The 18,918-nt window shown below is 46.3% G+C and overlaps 1 protein-coding gene across 10 annotated transcripts in view; it reads right to left on the bottom strand.

The window, feature by feature from the left end:
* The window catches only part of LOC308468957 (uncharacterized protein), a 62,515-nt gene extending 47,701 nt beyond the window's left edge, over window positions 1-14,814 (bottom strand). For 2 of the 10 annotated variants that reach the window (XM_081024280.1, XM_081024291.1), the window contains exons 1-4: window positions 7,888-8,013; window positions 6,181-6,688; window positions 2,542-2,623; window positions 2,169-2,251 (exon numbers count right to left, since the gene is read on the bottom strand). In XM_081024280.1, the coding sequence (XP_080880406.1) occupies window positions 2,169-2,251; window positions 2,542-2,623; window positions 6,181-6,597 (582 nt within the window). In that variant the 5' untranslated portion in view covers window positions 6,598-6,688; window positions 7,888-8,013. Of the gene's footprint in view, window positions 1-1,643; window positions 2,128-2,168; window positions 2,252-2,541; window positions 2,624-4,258; window positions 4,476-6,180; window positions 6,689-6,819; window positions 6,982-7,887; window positions 8,018-14,781 lie in introns of those variants that run through there. The other 8 variants (XM_081024288.1, XM_081024282.1, XM_081024289.1 and 5 more) reach the window with 8 other exon arrangements.
* Window positions 14,815-18,918: the final 4,104 nt, after the last annotated feature.

Raw genomic sequence — 18,918 nt, 5'->3', positions numbered from 1 at the left:
CTCTAGGTAGTCTGTTGTATCTGTCCCAATGGAGCAGACCAGACATTGCCTTTGCTACCAACCTGCTAAGTAGGGAAGCGTCAAAGCCCAGTGTGAGTGCTTGGCATGGTATCAAGCGGGTACTGCGCTACCTGCAGCATACCAAAGACTTCTGTCTTAAGCTGCCAGCTGAAGGTGAGGCGAAGCTCACATGCTATGCGGACAGTGACTGGGCGAATTCGCAGGACCGCAAGTCTGTGTCTGGGTTGGTGATAAAGTTTGGGAAGTCACTAGTTGGGTGGAAGTCCCGGAAGCAAAGTCTCATTGCGCTGTCTTCTACTGAGGCTGAATTCAGTGCACTGTCAGATTTCTGCGGGGAACTAGAGTTCTATAGATGCTTGGTGCAAGAGATCTATGGGGATTGTAGCTTGCCCATCACGGTTTGGGAAGACAATCAACCCTGTTTGAAATTGGCTGAATCTGCACAATTTAAGGCCAGAACCAAGCATCTGGACATACGTTTCCAAAATGTGTGTCAGAGTGTTCAGTCAGGTTTGATACGACTGAAGTACTGTGCCAGTCACAGTAACCTGGCCGATGGATTTACCAAACCTTTAAGTTTCCAGCATCATGGGGAGTTTTGTGGTGGTTTGGAGTTGGGGGTAAGTTCTGTACTTACTTTCCCCACAGTAGCGCAGAGCGAGAGGGGGTGTGAGGAGAACCTGAGCTTACAGGGTTAAACAGCTCAGAGTGTATGCTCTGCCTACTGTTGAGAGGAAGGGGGAAATGCTGCGTCATTTCCGAGAGACTCAAGCCTTTGTTCTGTCTCTCTACTTTCGCTTTTGAGGAGAGAGGACGTGTTTTCACGATGCTGTTCGCTGTGATAGATAATGGATAGTCTGCTGTAAATAAAACTGCTTTTAGCTGCTAAGATCCTGAGTGGACTTTATTTAAGCACACTGAAGAAGGCACTGGAGTTTTATTGCAGTCTTCCTCTTGCCGCTGACGATCTCTGCTATGCTCAGATATGTGGACTTTGGAATGCAGAGGCTTGCACAGGGGAAGTGTGCCGGACCTCAGGCTTATCTGAGCAATAAATCAATCTGATCTGACAAACATGACTGCCAAAAATGTGAATTTATTGAAGGATAATTATGAAAAATGTTGGATTGAAGTGAAAAAGGATTTAGAAATATGGACAAATTTGAAGTTATCATTGTTAGGCCAAATTGCTGTGATAAAAATGAATGTGCTGCCAAGGATGTTGTTTTTGTTTCAAACATTACAAATTTTGGATAAGATGGATTGTTTCAAGAAGTGGCAGAAAGATGTTTCCAGATTTGTTTGGCAGGGCAAGAAGCCTCGAAAAAAATTTAAGATATTAACTGATGCTAAAGAAAGAGGTGGATTTGCCCTGCCAGACCTTAAACTTTATTATGAATCAGCTGCTTTTTGTTGGCTGAGAGAATGGCTGCTTCTTGAAAACACTGACGTGTTGGATCTAGAAGGTTTCAATAATGTATTTGGCTGGCATGCATATTTGTGGTACGATAAGGTAAAAGTACATAAAGTGTTTAAAAATCATATTGTTAGAAAAGCATTGTTTAATGTTTGGATAAGATATAAAGATTTGCTAGAAAAGAAAACCCCAAGATGGTTGTCACCAATGGAAGCGAAGGCACAGAAAAACTCAATATGGAGGCGAAGTCCCCTCCTCTCTGGGGTTTCTGGCAAGCGATCCAACAGTGCGCCAGTGTGCAGCCTGCCTTTGCTCCTCCATTGTCAGAAGTCTCCGGGCTCTGAGAGACAAGCAGGGAGGGTGGCTTCTGGCAGAAGGAGAGGGAGCCATCGGTGGCTCCTCCATCTCCTGACTCACCTCTGCCTCTCGACCTTCCTCCTCCCACTCGCCTCCTTCCTCTTCTGCCTCCGATTCTGGACTGCATTCTGCCTCAGAGTCTCCCAGCTCACTAAGCCCTGTTATCCCTTCAGCTTCTGACACCTCCTCTTCCCGGGCTTCTCCCTCTTCTCCCTCTGACCGCTCATCCTTCCTCCACCTCCACTCCTTGAGCTGAGACATCTTCCCTTCCTGGTTCCCCGGCTGCTTCCTCCCACCATTCCTCTGTGCCCAACCGGTCCATGACATTGCTCCATCCCTCAGTCTCTGTCCCCACAAGGCAGCTTCCCCTGACCTGATCTGGTTCCACAGCCGCTGCTTCCCTTCTGCCCCCATGAAAAGATGGGTCAGGAGGTCTTGCCGGCATCATTCTGTCTCCTGAAAGAGAAAACAGGTAAGCAGGATGCCAGGCGTGCCCATGTCTCTCACAGGTGAATCAGGGCATCTCTAACTATAGATGGGCCTTTCAGAAAGCCTTACCTGCTGAGTGCAGTTGGACGTTTGTGCCCATTTCATATGTTAGTCATGCAGAAATACATCTCTCCTCCTCTGGACCCTTCCTCCCAAGTCCACCCCCCCCAAAAAAAAACTTGATGAAAAGAACCCAGAGATTATATGGGAAACCAACAGAATGAGACCAAATGGAGAAAAACCGCCTTCCTCCTTACCCAGTGGCCTCTCTCTGGTGTCCAACGGAGGCCTCTCTGCCTCACAGGAATCCAGGTCCATTTCCTCAAAACAATCCTTTTCCTGAAAAAGCAACAAGGATTCAAAACAGAAAATGAAGGACAAGAAATAGCAGAAAGATAATGGAAAAGTAAAAAACTTTAAGGGTGTGAGATTTCATTCCATGGATGCCTTCCCAGAAAAAGGATGGGCCATCAGCAGAGCATTATGGGATGTTCTCCATCCTCTTTGGAGCCCCTAATAATTATAATAATAATTTATTATTTGTACCCCACCCTCCCTGGGCTGAGCCGATCTTTTGGCGGCTAACATCATAAATCTAACACAGTATACAAAGAACATAAGAACAGGCAGTCGATTAATTAAAATACTTCTTAAAATTAGTTCAAAACAAATTAAAATCTGGACAGACGGCAGTCCACTGGTATAATAATAATAATAATAATAATAATAATAATAATAATAATTTATTATTTATACCCCGCCCATCTGGCTGGGTTTCCCCAGCCACTCTGGGCGGCTTCCAAAAGAATATTAAAATACTGTGATACATCAAACATTAAAAACTTCCCTAAACAGGGCTGCCTTCAGATGTCTTCTAAAAGTCTGGTAGTTGTTCTTCTCTTTGAAATCTGGTGGGAGGGCGTTCCACAGGGAGGGCGCCACTACCGAGAAGGCCCTCTGCCGGGTTCTCTGTAACTTGGCTTCTCGCAGTGAGGAAACCGCCAGAAAGCCCTCAGTGCTGGACCTCAGTGTCCAGGTAGAACGATGGGGGTGGAGACGCACCTTCAGATATACTGGACCGAGGCCATTTAGGGCTTTAAAGCTCAGCACCAACACTTTGAATTGTGCTCGGAAACGTACCGGGAGCCAATGTAGGTCTTTCAAGACCGGTGTTATATGGTCTCGGCGGCCGCTCCCAGTCACCAGTCTGGCTGCTGCATTCTGGATTAGTTGTAGTTTCCGGGTCACCTTCAAAGGTAGCCCCACGTAGAGCACATTGCAGTAGTCCAAGCGGGAGATAACCAGAGCATGCACCACTCTGGCGAGACAGTCCGCAGGCAGATAGGGTCTCAGCCTGCGTACCAGATGGAGCTGGTAAACAGCTGCCCTGGACACAGAATTGACCTGCGCCTCCATGGACAGCTGAGAGTCCAAAATGACTCCCAGTCTGCGCACCTGGTCCTTCAGGGGCACAGTTACCCCATTCAGGACCAGGGAAATCTCCACACCTGCCCGCCTCCTGTCCCCCAGAAACAGTACTTCTGTCTTGTCAGGATTCAATCTCAATCTGTTAGCCACCATCCATCCACCAACCAACTGCCTCCAGACACTCACACAGGACCATCACCGCCTTCACTGGTTCTGATTTAAAAGAGAGGTAGAGCTGGGTATCATCCGCATACTGATGAACACCCAGCCCAAACCTCCTGATGATCTCTCCCAGCGGCTGCATGTAAATGTTGAAAAGCATGGGGGAGAGGACAGAACCCTGAGGCACCCCACAAGTGAGAGCCCAGGGGTCTGAACACTCATCCCCCACCACCACTTTCTGAACACGGCCCAGGAGGAAGGAGCGGAACCACTGTATGACAGTGCCCCCAGCTCCCAGCCCCTCTATACGGTCCAGAAGGATGTTATGGCCGAAGGTATCAAACGCCGCTGAGAGATCCAGCAGAACTAGGAAACAGCTCTCACCTTTGTCCCTAGCCCGCCGGAGATCATCAACCAGTGCGACCAAGGCAGTTTCAGTCCCATGATGAGGCCTGAATCCCGACTGGAAGGGATCCAAATGGTCCGCTTCTTCCAGGCGTGCCTGGAGTTGTTCGGCAACCACTCGCTCAATCACCTTGCCCAAGAATGGAAGATTTGAGACTGGGCGATAGTTGGCCATCGTGGCCGCAATAAAGATGGTTTTTAAAGAAGCAATTTAATAACCGCCTATTTCAGCGGGTCTGGGAAGGCTCCCTCACGGAGGGAAGCATTCACCACCCCAGGAAGCCCATCGCCCAGCCCTTCCGGGCCAGCTTTTATAAGCCAGGATGGGCAAGGATCAAGGAGACAGGTGGTTGGTTTCACTCGTCCAAGCAGCCTGTCCACATCCTCGGAGGTAACAGATTGGAATTGATCCCACGCAATTTGACTAGACAGAACTCTAGCACTCTCCCGCCCCGGCCCTGCTCCCACGGTGGAGTCTACCTCTTCCCGAATCTGAGCGACTTTATCTGCAAAAAACTTTGCAAAATCATTGCAGGAGATCATGTGGCCCGTACTGGGCCCCGATGTAGCAGGTGGTTCCGCTAAATTGCGGACCACCTGAAAAAGTCTCCTGCTGCTGTTTTCTGCAGATGCAATAGAGTCTTCTTCGCCGTCGCTACCGCCACTTGGTAGGCTCGACATTGAGCTCTAACCTGTATCCGGTCAGCTTCAGAATGGGTCATCCGCCACCGGCGCTCTAGCCGTCTCAACGATTGTTTCATTGCCCTCAGATCCGTGGAAAACCACAGGGCTGTCCGGGCTCCATGCAATCGGAGAGGGCGCTTCCGAGCCAAACAGTCAATAGCCCTGGTTAACTCTACATTCCAGTGGGCCACCAGGGAATCAGCTGAAAGGCCATCAACATGGGATAAAGCATCCCCTACCACTCTCTGGAAACCATTTGGATCCATTAAGTGGCGGGGGCGGACCATCCGAATTGGTCCCACCTCCCTGCAGAGGGAAAGGGTCGCGGAGAAGTCCAGTTGCACCAGGAAGTGATCTGACCATGGCACTTCTTTCGTTTCGCTTTTACTTAGTGTCAGATCACCAACATCCATAGAGGTGAACACCAGGTCCAAGGCATGTCTGCGGCTATGGGTTGGGCCAGACTTATTCAGGGACAGCCCCATGGAGGCCATGCTTTCCACGAAGTCCCGAGCAGCCCCTTGTAAGGTCGTGTCGGCATGAATGTTAAAATCCCCCAGGACAACCAAGCTAGGTGTCTCCAGGAGAACATCTGCAACGACCTGAAGCAGCTCAGGCAGGGAATCCTTGGTGCAGCGGGGAGGTCGGTACACCAAAAGGAATCCTGTACTGCCCCTATTGCCCAACTTCCAGAACATGCACTCAGAGAACTGGGTCTTCCCAATAGGACGCCTGGTGCAAACTAATGACTTCCTAAAAATCACTGCAACCCCCCCCTCCCCGCCCACATGACCTGGGTTGCTGTGTGTAAGAGAAACCTGGTGGACAAGCAGCGGCAAGAACAGGCCCATCTGCTTCCTCCAACCAAGTCTCTGTTACACATGCCAGGTCAAGTCCTCCATCCATGATCAAGTCAAGTAAAAATGAGAGTGGTTAATATTCGCTAGGGCCAACTACTGTTACCACTGGTCTTATAAAGGAGGTGTGAGCGGGCTAGGAAGCCTCTTTAGTGCTTATTCTTGTACTGAAAGAAAAGAATCAGACTGAACCCTGAACAAAGGCCTGGCGGAACAGCTCTGTCTTGCATGCTCTGAGGAAAGATGTCAAATCCCACAGTGCCCTGGTCTCTTGTGAGAGAGCGTTCCACTAGGACGGAGCCACATCCAAAAAGGCCCTGGCTCTGGTCAAGGTAGTATCCAGAGGAAAGTCTCCCTCACCTGCTTTCTCTCTGCCTGCTTCCTCTCCTCTGCCTGACTCAGGAGGAAACCTTCGGCCAGGGCCACCGCCTGGGAACTGGTCTCTGCTCCACAGTCCCTCACCCAGCTCTCCATCTCCGGAGGAAGGACAGCCAGGAACTGCTCCAAGATCACCAGGTCCAGCATCTCAGCTTTCGTGTGCCTTTCTGGCTTCAGCCACTGAAGGTCAAGGTGGTAGAATCGGCTGCAAACCTCTCGGGGTCCCTTGGCCTCCTGGCAGCAGAACTGCCTCAACTGCTGGATCTGCACCTCTGAGCGGAGGGTGCCCTCCTCACCCAGGATCTTCTGCCCAGAGTTTTCCCAGAATCCCCCACTGCTCCCAGTTTGGTTGGCATGGCCTCTTCCTTCGTCAGGGCCAGCTGGGTCTTGCTCATCCATCTGTGCTCTCAGGAAGCCTCGGAGAGATCAGAAGGAACCCTTTGGTCTTCTGCCAAGTTGTGTCCGTCTTAATGAGAAGCTCTAGCAAATCCTAGAAAGCAAATACATTGTTCTGTTACAGAATTTGTAGGTCAGGAGAAGAAACAAGATCCCTGAACAAGCATGGATGACACTTGCCAGGAATCAGGACTGGACGGTACCAGAGCCCAAACCATGAGATACCTTTTTGAAAAGAAAGAGGAGGAGGAAGGGGAGAAGAAGTAAGTCTCCAGCCCTCTAGCAATGCAGAATGTGGAGGCAACTGGAGGGATTTCTGGGAGATGAGTCAGCCTGGTTGCTCCTGCCTTCCAGTCAATGCATGAAGTCAGAACTGACTGACAAGGCAATCATTTGAAAAATGGATGCTTGGCTCTAGTGGGGGTCCTCATCCGGGGGTCCTCAGGAGTTGTTCTCCCCCCACCCCCACTCCTGGGCACATTTCCCCCCTGCTTCTGTCTCCTTTTCTTGCACTTGGACTCTCTGCCGCTCTCAAGACAGACTCCTGGGGTGGGGTCCCTTTTTCTTTCTCTTGAGGGCCAGGTATGTATCTAGTCAACCCCCTGAGGGCCAAGTGGGTGGGGCCAAATACATCTCCTTTGGAACTTAGGCAGCTAATTTATTATTATTATTCTCTTAGATGGCTTAACACACGCACAGCCATTGATGCCCAGGTCCCTGGAGGCTCAGGGAGTAGCAGCGCCCATTTCCGGCTGCTTTGCCAGCAACAATCCCTTTGGGACAGAGAGGATGTGGTCCTGGGATGCCCTGCTCTGGGTGCGAGGGGATTGCTGCCGTGGCCTCCGTGGGGAGCTGCCCTGGGAGACACTGGGAAACTGGTCCCCAATGCAGCAGCCAGACTCTGGGCTGGGATCCCTCTCTTTACTCCTGGCCTCTCTTTCCCACCTTTCCTTCCTCCCTCCCCGTGGGTTTTTTGGGGGGTGTGGGGTGTCTAGTCCACCTCCTCGTCCAGCTTTCGAAAACCATTTGCAGATGTTTCCTCTGTTCTGCAATGACGCTGAGCGACGTCACACAGTCCCAGGGACTCCTTTGTTTAAAGAAGGGAAATCTTTTCTGAAAGGGGGGGGGGCGAAGGTCTAAATGAGTTTGGGATCCTCTGCTCTGCAGGAAGGAGAGCGTGGCAGACCTGGCCCCTCCCTGGCAGGACCCTCTCCTCCCTGACTTGGGGTCCCCCAGGCCCCCTCCCCTGCTGCAGCCCTGGGACCCCCACCAGATCCCAGAGAGGAGACTCACCAGATCCCAGAGAGAGAGGAGACTCACCAGATCCCAGAGAGAGAGGAGACTCACCAGATCCCAGGAGGGACAGCGAGGCAGGAAAGGACTGGGGAGGGAGGGGCCTTGGCTCTGGAGGACCTGCCCCCCCTTGCTTCCTGGCCTCTCTAGGAAGGCAGCTCAGATCCCTTTAACCCTTGCCAAGCTGAGTCCCCCAGCTGAGCCCTCTCTTGCTTGGCAAAACCTCAGATTATGATTTTTCTATGGATTTAGGGGGGCAGCTGCCCCCCTGGCTACCTCAATGCCCAGATCTCCTTTGGGGGTGAGGCTATCGGTTGGGCTCAGAGCATCTCCTTCCCCTGGCCAGAAACCGGAGGAACAGTTTGCAGGGAAAAGGGCTTTGCAGGAAGGAAGGAAACTCATCCTCGAATTCAGAAATGGGAGGAGAGAATGGGGGTGGTCTTGATCTACAGGGTGGCAATTTCAAAAGTCTTTCTAAGGCCTGGCACACCATTTTTCTGGGTCCCTCCCCTCTCCTGCAAGTGAGGGGAGCACCCTGTTGCAACAGATCAAGAAAGACCAAGCCCACAGGCTGCTGTTTTGCTCCGAGTTATCCTGGTTGGTGTCTTTCTTTTTGTCCAAGGGAGCCCTCGGATTTTTCCGTTAAGACCCCCAGGGCTGGACTGGAGGGGTGACTGCCGACCCCCCCCCCCGCTCCGCTGCATGGCGCCCCGGGAAGCCCAGCGCTGGTTGCCTTTCCTTGCCCCAGGTGTCACCACCCCTCACTTTCTGCGCAGACCCCATCCTATGCTGGGCTGCGCTCGGGAGTCAAAGCCCCCTCCAGGGCTGTCTTTAGCATATGCGCTACCGGGGTGCAAAGACCTGCCCATTCCCCCAAATTTAGTTAATTTCAGTGCACGGCACCGTGGAGAATTGTTAACGGAGAAATCTGAGGCTCCCCTGGACAAAAAACAAGGACACCGGCCAGGAATAGCAGAGCAAATTGGTCTGGATTGAAGACTGTCGCGACAGGACTCCCACCTGCCACCAGGTGGAACAGGATGGAAGCCCTGAACAAAAGAGAACCCAAAGTTTTATTAGCTGCTAATCCCCAGGTTACACCCCCCCCCCAAACTACATCACTCCTACATCTGGTGGCAGTAATCTGAGCATCCTGGACCCTGCCCCATGGTTCCCCTTGCCTCCACCAAACACCCAGCGAGTGTCACAAAAGAGATCTTTACATTTCCCTGTTTCCCAGCCAAGTTCCTCACACCCTTTTGTCTTCCTCTGGGTTTGTTATTTCTGGAATGGCTACCTCTCTGGCACTCAGGTATCAGGATGCCAGGGATTATCCCTCAGGCAGAGGGGCTGCTGAGGAGCTGAGCTCACAGGTCTAGATGAATTTCTGAAGTTTCCCCACTGAGCCAGTACATAGATGCATTGATCAGTGAATTCTTACATTTGGTATCGTGCAGCAGAGGCCCTTTGAATAGATAGGTAGAAACTGCGATGAAGTGTTTTGTGGGGACAAGTCACAAAAGTGATGGTGCTGATTTTCGGGGTGGGCTGCATGTACATGAGGTCTGCTGGAGGGGCAACCCCTCCCCCAACCTATACACAAATTCCTGCAACCGTTTGACAAGCGCAGCCGCTGGCGCGGCGCATCTTTGGTAAATGAGCACACCCAGTCTCAAGTCCTTTAGAGATAAAGTAGGTATACATTTCAGTAATACCTGGGTATATATGTATTTTGTTTTTCTAGCTTGATCACAATTATTTATTACTTCTTAACAGGTAGATGGTTAAGAGCTTAGGCGGCTTCAGTGGCAGCCCCCAGCCCCCACCCCTTGCCCCCCCAGGTACAGACGGCCCTGGCCCTCTCCGAGGGTCCGTCCAGCTCTGGGCTGCTGCTGCTGCTGCTGCTGCTGCTGCTCACTTGCAATCATAATTAAAGCTTGCTGCGTGTCCTCTGTTTTTTCTTTTCAAGGGAGGGTAACAAAATCAGACAAATTGCATTTATTCCCTTTCAATGGCGCAGAGCCAGTCAGCCAGGCAGGGGAGAGGACAAAGCGACACATCAGCGCAGCTCCCCCTTCCCTCGAAGGCTCGGGGTACGCTTGGAGTTGCGGGCGCGGGCGGGCGGCAGGACGAATGTCACCCCCCTCAGGATGGCACCCGGGGTGGTCCAACCCCACCGCCCCCACCTTGTTCCACCTCTGTTCCCCTGGCCTGGGGTTCCCTCCCTTGGGGGTGGGATAAACGTTTAGTTGGGGCTGGGGATTAGTTTAATTTGAGTATAAATGTAAGTTTTTCTGTGTTGTTGTTATTGTTAAAATGAGCTTCTACTGACTCTTTGGGTTATTGTATAGTTTGTATTTGGTTCTTAAGGGGAGAGGGCCAGGGCTGCCGGGGAGGGGGCCCCCGCCAACAGAACGGCTGGGACAGAACCCCCCAGGCCATTCCAGCAGTGGAATATGATTACTATATTGAAACCGCCTTTTGCACAAAGGAGTAACAGGACATGGAGCTGAATCCTGTTGAAATATAAAATAAATGAATGAATAAATAAATAATGCTTCAGTATCTGGGAAAAGATCATACGCGGAAGGCTTCAGTTTGGGCTCACGTATTTATGTATTTGGTGGTTTTACATTCCCATTAATGAAGCAAATTCTGCCCACACCTTTTGCTGTCACACAACCCCAGATCATCACACTAACTGGGTGCTTCAAGGTAGGTGTAATGCAAGTGGGATGTAAATCTTCTCCGATTCTTCTTCTCACATATTTTTCTTTTCTTCTATTATGTTCTTCAAACTCACGAAATGAAAGAAGACAAAAAAACCAACCAACTTGTTAGGAATCACATAACAAGTCAACCTAAGCAAGTTGTGCTTCCTTTTTTTAGTTATTTGGCTATAAATTTTGATAGAATACAGGTAATTGCATTCTTGATTATATTATCTTTCCATTGATACATAATTTTATGATATTACTCCAAAAGAAGTAGTGTTATTGTCAGGAGTGCATGCTGGAGCCAGGCCCTGGGACCGGTAGGGCTTTGCAGGACTGGGGCTTTCCTAAGTTTGTTCTGAAGAGGCAAGGCAGGGCTGCACAGGTGAGGCCGATTGGTAACTCACAGCACCTGGTGGCAAGAGCCGGAAAGGGATATAAGGTCAGCATTTCCCTTTGGCTCTTTGCCACAGCAAAGTGTTTCCTTCCTTGGGCTTCTTGACTCCTGGCTTCCTGATCCTCGGACCCTTGGCTTCTTGACTCCTGGCTTCCGGACTCCCATTCCTGCTCCCACCCCACCATCTTGCCCCCGGGTCCTGATGTCCTCCACCAGGACTTTGACCGCCCATAAACCGTAAAAGTTTGCTGTGGCTAACCTATGTCCTGGCCAGGGTGTCAGATGGACGGAGCCCAGCCTATAGATCTCACCACGGTGCAGCAGAACCTCTACACCCAGGGAGCTATGTTCTAGGGGGAGGTTCAAGCACTTTGAGCGGCCCCTGCTGCGGCCCCAGCCTGACGTGCTCCCCTGTCCCATAACCAGAGAGGTTCAGGGGGGAGCATGGTGTTGGGATTTGTCCAGCTCTGGCCCATCTGGAGCTGGTACTGGCTCGTCTTATCTTTAGCCCAGCAGAGCGTAGTCCGCAGACGAAAGGATAAAGCAGTATGTGCCACATGCTAATCTTTATTTCTCAACTATACCGAGAACACGCAAACATACATCTTGCCTCTGTGAGAGCAGAGAAGAAACTTACTCTCGACACAAAGAAACCGAGAGAACACTGAAAAACAGGAAACCAGTGGATGTCACATCCAGTCTCCCATTCCCGTGGGAACCCAACAGTAACTTGGACTGTGGAATGTAAACAATGTCTTGTGACATGCAGTTGCTGCTCAGTGAGGGAAATAGAAACCAACACATGGGGCCCTTCGAGGTTTTGTCAGCCAGTGTTGGCTGATGTCCGCCACCTGTGCAGCAGGCTTTCCCACCCCACGGAGCAGTGTGTGCTTTATGGTCAGCCTCTTCGTGGGCCCGGCACTTTCTTGGGTCTCTCCGTACCTTGAGGCCAGCGACCATCTGCTGGGGAATTTGGACGACTTCATTGCCACCCTGGAGGCTGTCGGTTGCGCTCCTAGCCGCCGGAAGCTGAGCCGGGTGGGCTGGAGCCTGCGCGCAGTGTGACTAGGAAGGAATTAGCAGGAAGGACGTGATCCTTTCCGCTCTGCTTGCCAGGAGGGCAGGGGATTTCCCTGCTCTTTCTTGCGTTCGTCTGCCACCAATCTCCTTGCTTAGCGTGTCTGCTTGCTGCGAGGTGACGCTGCTGCAGCCTGCGCTGAGCAACGGAAGGGGAAAGGATCGTGTCTGCCTGCTGATTCCTTCCTAGCTGCGTCACCTCGCACCAAGCAGACACGCTGAGCGAGGGAAATGGGCCATTGCTGGCCCGATCCGAGCAAACACAGCAACCGAAAACAGAAGAGGGTGGGCAGTAAGACCCTGAGGCAGAGGGCAGGAAAGGAATTCACTGCGGCTGTGTACTCCCTGCCAGAAAGGGACCAGAACAAGAAGAGGGGAGCAGCAGCTGACTTTCACTACCCAGTTAAAACCATACGCAGCAGGAGTCACAACTGAATCCTTAGGAAGGCGCTACAATAATTAGGCAAGGGGAACAGGGCTGATGAACAGACGGTAGTCTTGGGATGCCATACAGATCGAGAGACTCCACACACAAGGTCACTCCAACGCCCCCTTTAACCACGCGCTCTCCCGTGCAGCAACGCGACTCACACGCCTCCACACACACATCAAAATATGCCCGATACAGGAACCCCAGCAGCCTCCTCTCTGCAGCCTTCCCTTCTCCGTAACACGCGATCTGATTTTGGCCCCTGCACTTGGGCCAGTCGGCTCCAGGGACCACATATTCGCTCAGTAAGACACACAGCCATTTCCCCTTACTTTTGAGGAGGAAAAAAGTGTGTCTTATCGAGCGAAAAATACGGTCATTTTCCCTTTCAAACAGGATACGTGAATCTCTAAGAGAACTCAAAACCCACATAAGGAAAATGTTCAATAATTTGTCGACTGTGTCTAAATTAACAAAGGTTTTGTCCCTTCATTTCTTCCACAGCCAAAGTAAGTGAAGGAAATTAGACTGAGCAGAAAATAACAGTAGTAATTATATGTAAAGGTGATAGTATTTAAATGAATAAAATGCTGAACTCTTTTTTTTAAAAAAATAATTTTTATTAAAATTTTGAACAACAAAGAAAAAAAAAGAAAAACATACACAATACATATAACAAAAACACGCAAAAAAAAAACAATTCAACAATAAAAGAACAAAAAACATAGCAATTAAAAACAATATCTCTTTTCCATTTCCGTTTTTTAGTTTACTTATTTTCAGGACTTCCTCATACCTCCCTCTTTTGTATTCCAATCCAAATTGTTTGTCCAGCAATTTCTTTTCAACTTTTTTAATCCCAATCTTTAACTTTAATATAATATTGTAATATATAACTTCAACTTCTTCAAACCTGATCTTTAGTCTTAATATAATATAACATTAAAATTTTCCCTCTTAATTGTCAAATTTCCATTTCTTTAAACATCTTTAATCCTAATCTTAATCTTAGTCTGTCATTAACTTTAACCTGTACAGCTGGAAACCGCTTATTTTCAGTCCAACATCACTCTAACATTCTTTAATTTTGCAATGTTTCTGAAGATAGTCTTTGAATTTCTTCCAATCTTCCTGCACCGACTCTTCTCCCTGGTCACGGATTCTGCCATTCATTTCCGCCAGTTCCATATAGTCCATAAGTTTCATCTGCCATTCCTCCAGCGTGGGAAGTTCTTGTGTCTTCCAATACTTTGCGATGAGTATTCTTGCTGCTGTTGTTGCATACATAAAGAAAGTTCTATCCTTTTTTAACACCATTTGGCCGACTATGCCCAGGAGAAAGACCTCTGGTTTCTTAGGGAAGGTATACTTAAATACCTTTTTTAAGTTACAGATAGGTAGCCGTGTTGGTCTGCCATAGTCAAAATAAAAAAAATCCTTCCAGTAGCACCTTTAAGACCAACTAAGTTAGACCATACCAAGAACTAACTTAGTTAGTTTAAGACCATACCAAGAACTAACTTAGTTGGTCTTAAAGGTGCTACTGGAAGGATTTTTTTTATTTTACCTTTTTTAATTCATTATATATCATTTCCCAGAAAACCTTAATCTTTGGGCACGTCCACCAAAGGTGAAAAAATGTACCTGCAGTTTCTTTACATTTCCAACATTTGTTATCGGGCAAGTGATAAATTTTTGCAAGCTTGACTGGGGTTATGTAATACCTGTATATCATTTTCATAATATTCTCTCTTAAGGCATTACATGCCGTAAATTTCATACCTGTGGTCCACAACTGTTCCCAGTCAGCAAACATAATGTTATGTCCAACGTCCTGTGCCCATCTAATCATAGCCGATTTTACCGTTTCATCCTGAGTATTCCATTTCAGCAGCAAGTTATACATTCTTGACAAATTCTTAGTTTTGGGTTCTAACAGTTCTGTTTCTAATTTTGATCTTTCCACCTGGAAGCCAATTTTCCTGTCCAATTTAAATGCCTCCATTATCTGATAATAATGAAGCCAGTCTCGCACTTTGTTTTTTAGTTTTTCAAAACTTTGCAATTTCAGTCTATCTCCATCTTGTTCCAAAATTTCCCAATATTTCGGCCATTTGACCTCCATATTGACCTTTTTCAAGGCTTTCGCTTCCATTGGTGACAGCCACCTTGGGGTTTTGTTTTCTAGCAAATCCTTATATCTTAACCAAACATTAAATAGCGCTTTCCTGACAATGTGGTTTCTAAATGCTTTATGTGCTTTGACCTTATCATACCATAAATATGCATGCCATCCAAATACATTATTAAAACCTTCTAAGTCCAAAATGTCAGTGTTTTCAAGAAGTAGCCATTCTTTCAATCAGCAAAAAACTGCTGATTCATAGTAAAGTTTAAGGTCTGGCAGGGCAAATCCACCTCTTTCCTTTGCATCTGTTAGTATTTTAAATTTTATTCTAGGCTTCTTGCCCTGCCAGACAAATTTAGAAATATCTTTCTGCCACCTCTTGAAACAATCCATTTTGTCCACAATCTGCAAAGTTTGGAACAAAAACAACATTCTAGGCAATACATTCATTTTTATCGCAGCAATATGGCCCAGCAGTGAAAGCTTCAAATTTGACCAAATTTCTAAATCTTTTTTCACTTCAGACCAGCATTTTTCATAGTTATCTTTAAATAGATTCCCATTTTTTGCTGTCATGTTAATCCCCAAATATTTAACTTTCTTAACCACTGTTAAACCTGTCTCATTCTGAAACCTCTCTCTTTCAATCGGTGTTAAATTTTTCTCTAAAACCTTGGTTTTTGACTTATTCAATTTAAATCCTGCCACTTGACCAAATTCTTGAATCAGTTCTAAAACCCTTTTAGTACTAGATTCTGGCTCCTGTAACGTCAATACTAAGTCATCTGCAAATGCTCTCAATTTGTACTGTTTAGTTCCGACCTGTATACCTTTAACCAACTGGTCCCTTCTAATCATATTCAGCAAAACCTCCAGGACCGAAATAAAAAGAAGTGGGGAAATTGGGCAACCTTGTCGTGTCCCTTTTTCAATTTTAAGTTCTTCCGTCACAACATTATTTACAATTAGTTTAGCCTTTTGTTCTGAATAAATTGCACTTATACCATTCTCAAAACCTTGGCCTACCCCCATACCCTGTAGATTCTTCTTCATAAAATTCCAAGAAATGTTGTCAAAGGCTTTCTCCGCGTCTACAAATATCAATACTGCTTTAGTGTTTATATTCACTTCTAATTTTTCCAAGATATCAATTATATTCCTCAAATTGTCAGACAAATGTCTTCCTGGGAGAAAGCCCGCTTGGTCTTTGTGAATCTCTTCCATCAACACTTTTTTAAATCTCTTCGCCAAAATATCTGCAAAAATTTTGTAATCCACATTAAGTAATGATATAGGGCGGTAGTTCTTAAGCTGTGTCTTTTCAGTCTCTGTTTTTGGTACAAGTGTAATGTATGCTTCTTTCCACGACTCTGGTGCTCTCTTCCCCTCCATTATTTCGTTGCAGACCTCTTTCAAAGGTTGAATTAACCATTCTTTCAAAGATCTGTAGTATCTAGAAGTCAAGCCGTCTGGTCCTGGAGATTTACCCAATTGCATATTTTGAATGGCACCTTCTATTTCCTGTTCAGTTATTCTATAATTCAAAATTAGTTTATTTTCTTGAGATATTTTTTGTAATCCATTTGTCTTCAAAAATTGGTCTAAATCTGTTTCTTTCAATGGCCCTTGAGTATATAATCGTTTAAAGTACCTCTGGAAACAACTTCTGATCTCTGCAGGGTTCTGTATATTTCTTCCTTCCACTTCTAGGTTCGTAATCGTATTTAGTTTTTGTCTCTTTTTCATTTGCCATGCCAACAGTTTGCCACATTTATTGGCCGACTCAAAAGTCTTTTGTCTCATTTGTTTAATTTTCCATTCTATTTCCTGATTCATCATTTTCATATATTGTACTTGATATAACTTTAACTCTCTCAAAATCTCAGTCTTTTTTCACATTCCTTTATTTTGTCCATTATTTTATCCTTCTTTTCATTTTGAGTTCTTTTCTTTATTGCATTCTGTTGTATTAAGAACCCTCTCATAACCGCTTTACTTGCCTCCCAGATTACTCTTTTCTCCACGTTGGAACTAAGATTTATCTCGAAGTAATCTCTCAGAGTTTTTTGGGCCTTCTTAAGAAATTCTTCATCTCTAAATAAGGTGTCATTCATCTTCCATCTGAAGGAGCCAGTTGGTGTTAGTCTCATTTCCATCTTAACAGCATTATGGTCGGAGCAAATTTTCGGGCAGATTTCCACCTTTCTTGTCTTTGGTGCCATACCTCTAGTTATCCAAATTTGGTCAATTCTTGTCCATGTCATTTTGGCTTCAGAAAAGAAAGTTCCCTCTTTAGCCATGGAATTTCTTATTCTCCAAATGTCCACTAAATCCAAGTTGTCTGTCATGTCAAAAAAAGTTTTCGGTAGTCTACCATCCTTGGTGACTACCTGTCTTTGTGCCTTGTCCATATATGTAGATACCACTCCATTCATGTCTCCCATCAAAATCATGTTGTAATCCATATGGTCCATCAGGGTCTCGTGCAACTTCTTAAAAAATTCAGATTTCCCGTCATTTGGTGCATAGATTCCTACTATCAAAAATTTTTCTCCTTGTGTTTGAATTTCAATTGCCACGAATCTTCCTTGGTCATCTTTAAAAACAAATTTCGGTGATAATCTGTCTTTTGCATAAATCACAACCCCTCTCTTTTTAACTTTGTCCGACGAAATAAACTCCTGACCAAGTCTTTTATTTATCAACAATTTCCTGTGTAATCTTGTTATATGTGTTTCTTGTAAACAAATTAAGTCCAATTGTTCCTTTTTTAATATATGAAATGCTGACTTCCTTTTCTGAGGGGAATTCAAGCCCCGACAGTTCCATGTTAGAAGTTGCAGGGCCATGATGTTATTGTTTTAATTCTCCTCCTACTGCACCTAGTGCCTGTTCCTCATCCGTCGGTGGTATCACATTTTTCGAACGGTCTTTTGGTTCCGGAGATAGTTCTTTTTGTAGGTCTTCTCCGTGGTCTCTCCAAAATTTATCTTTGTCGTCTTCCGACCTTATTTTCCTCTTCTTTCCTTTGTAGCTAAAAGATAGGCCTTGAGGGAGTTCCCACCTAAAGTTAATATTGTTCCTTCTCAGCAGGTTAACCAAGTCTTTATAGTTTGATCTGAGATCCAGAAGGTATTTCGGAATGTCTAAATATTTCAACCCTTGTCCGTTGGATTTCCAGTGTCTTCTGGAAATGCAAACCCCAAATCTTATCTCTCTCTTCTTTTGTTCGATAAGTAATCAAACAGTCTCTCACCTTCTTCTCTTCTCCCAAGTCTGAAAGGATTTACTATTTTAAAACTGTCTTTTACCAATTCTGGATCCCAAAAGTCCAAAAATTCCTGCGTGAGAAATTCGGCTAGGTTGTCCTTTTCCACTTCAGGTACCGATCTGACGCGTAGATTCACTTGTTTTTCCTTCAATTCAATCATAGACAGGGTCAATTTATGGTCTTCCAATTGTTTCTGCAATGATGGTATTGTCTCTTGAACCTCTTTAACCTCTGTAGCAGATGTTGTAGCAATTTCTTTGGCCTCCTCAGCAATCTGACGTATTGAGGCCGATTCCTCTAGTAATTTCTGAATAGTCTCTGTATTAGTATTTACTTTCTGGCCCAAATTGTTTATACTTGCAGTATTCTGATTAATACTTGTTGTATTTTGATTAATACTTATTGTATTTTGATCAATCTTGTCACATGCCTCTGCTACTTGTTGACTTATTCTATTTAAAGATTCATTGACCTTAGCCAAAACTTGAGCAAAGGCATCATCACTTGTCATACCTTTTACTTTTGGTTGTGCCGATGAGGCTGTTGTTGGGATTCCTGAGGCACCTGAGGTCGAAAATCTCCTTTGTAATCCTTCTTCTGTTCGAAGAACTTTGCCCGACCTTGTAGTCGATGCATCCGCTTTCTCTTTACCATCTGCCATTCCTTTAGATAATGCTCAAGGTCAGTCACGCAGTTAAATTCAGACAGTGGAAATTTCCAGCAGAGCTGTGTGAGAATTCCTCAAGCCAGCTACAGTTTCAATTATAACAAATTGTAACAATTCCAAGTTCCACTAGGGGGACACTGTAACAATCATAAGAGTTCTTAGATACTTTAGTTTCTTTTTTAAGTCCCCCCAGTTTATTCAGGAAGATAACAGTCTATATAAAGTAATAACTTAAGACCAGGAGATATATATCCACATAATATGTCCAAATTTTTATTTCCTGTGCAGGACTAGCTGTCAAAATATATTTCAAGACAGTATCTCTCTTCCTTTTTTAAGTTGCCACT

The sequence above is a fragment of the Podarcis pityusensis genome (genome assembly GCF_964106645.2).
Source record: "Podarcis pityusensis genome assembly, contig: HAP1_SCAFFOLD_95, whole genome shotgun sequence".
NCBI classification, from domain to species: domain Eukaryota; kingdom Metazoa; phylum Chordata; class Lepidosauria; order Squamata; family Lacertidae; genus Podarcis; species Podarcis pityusensis.
Note: the sequence above shows the minus strand (reverse complement) of the source record. Positions and strands in the feature narration are given on the sequence as shown.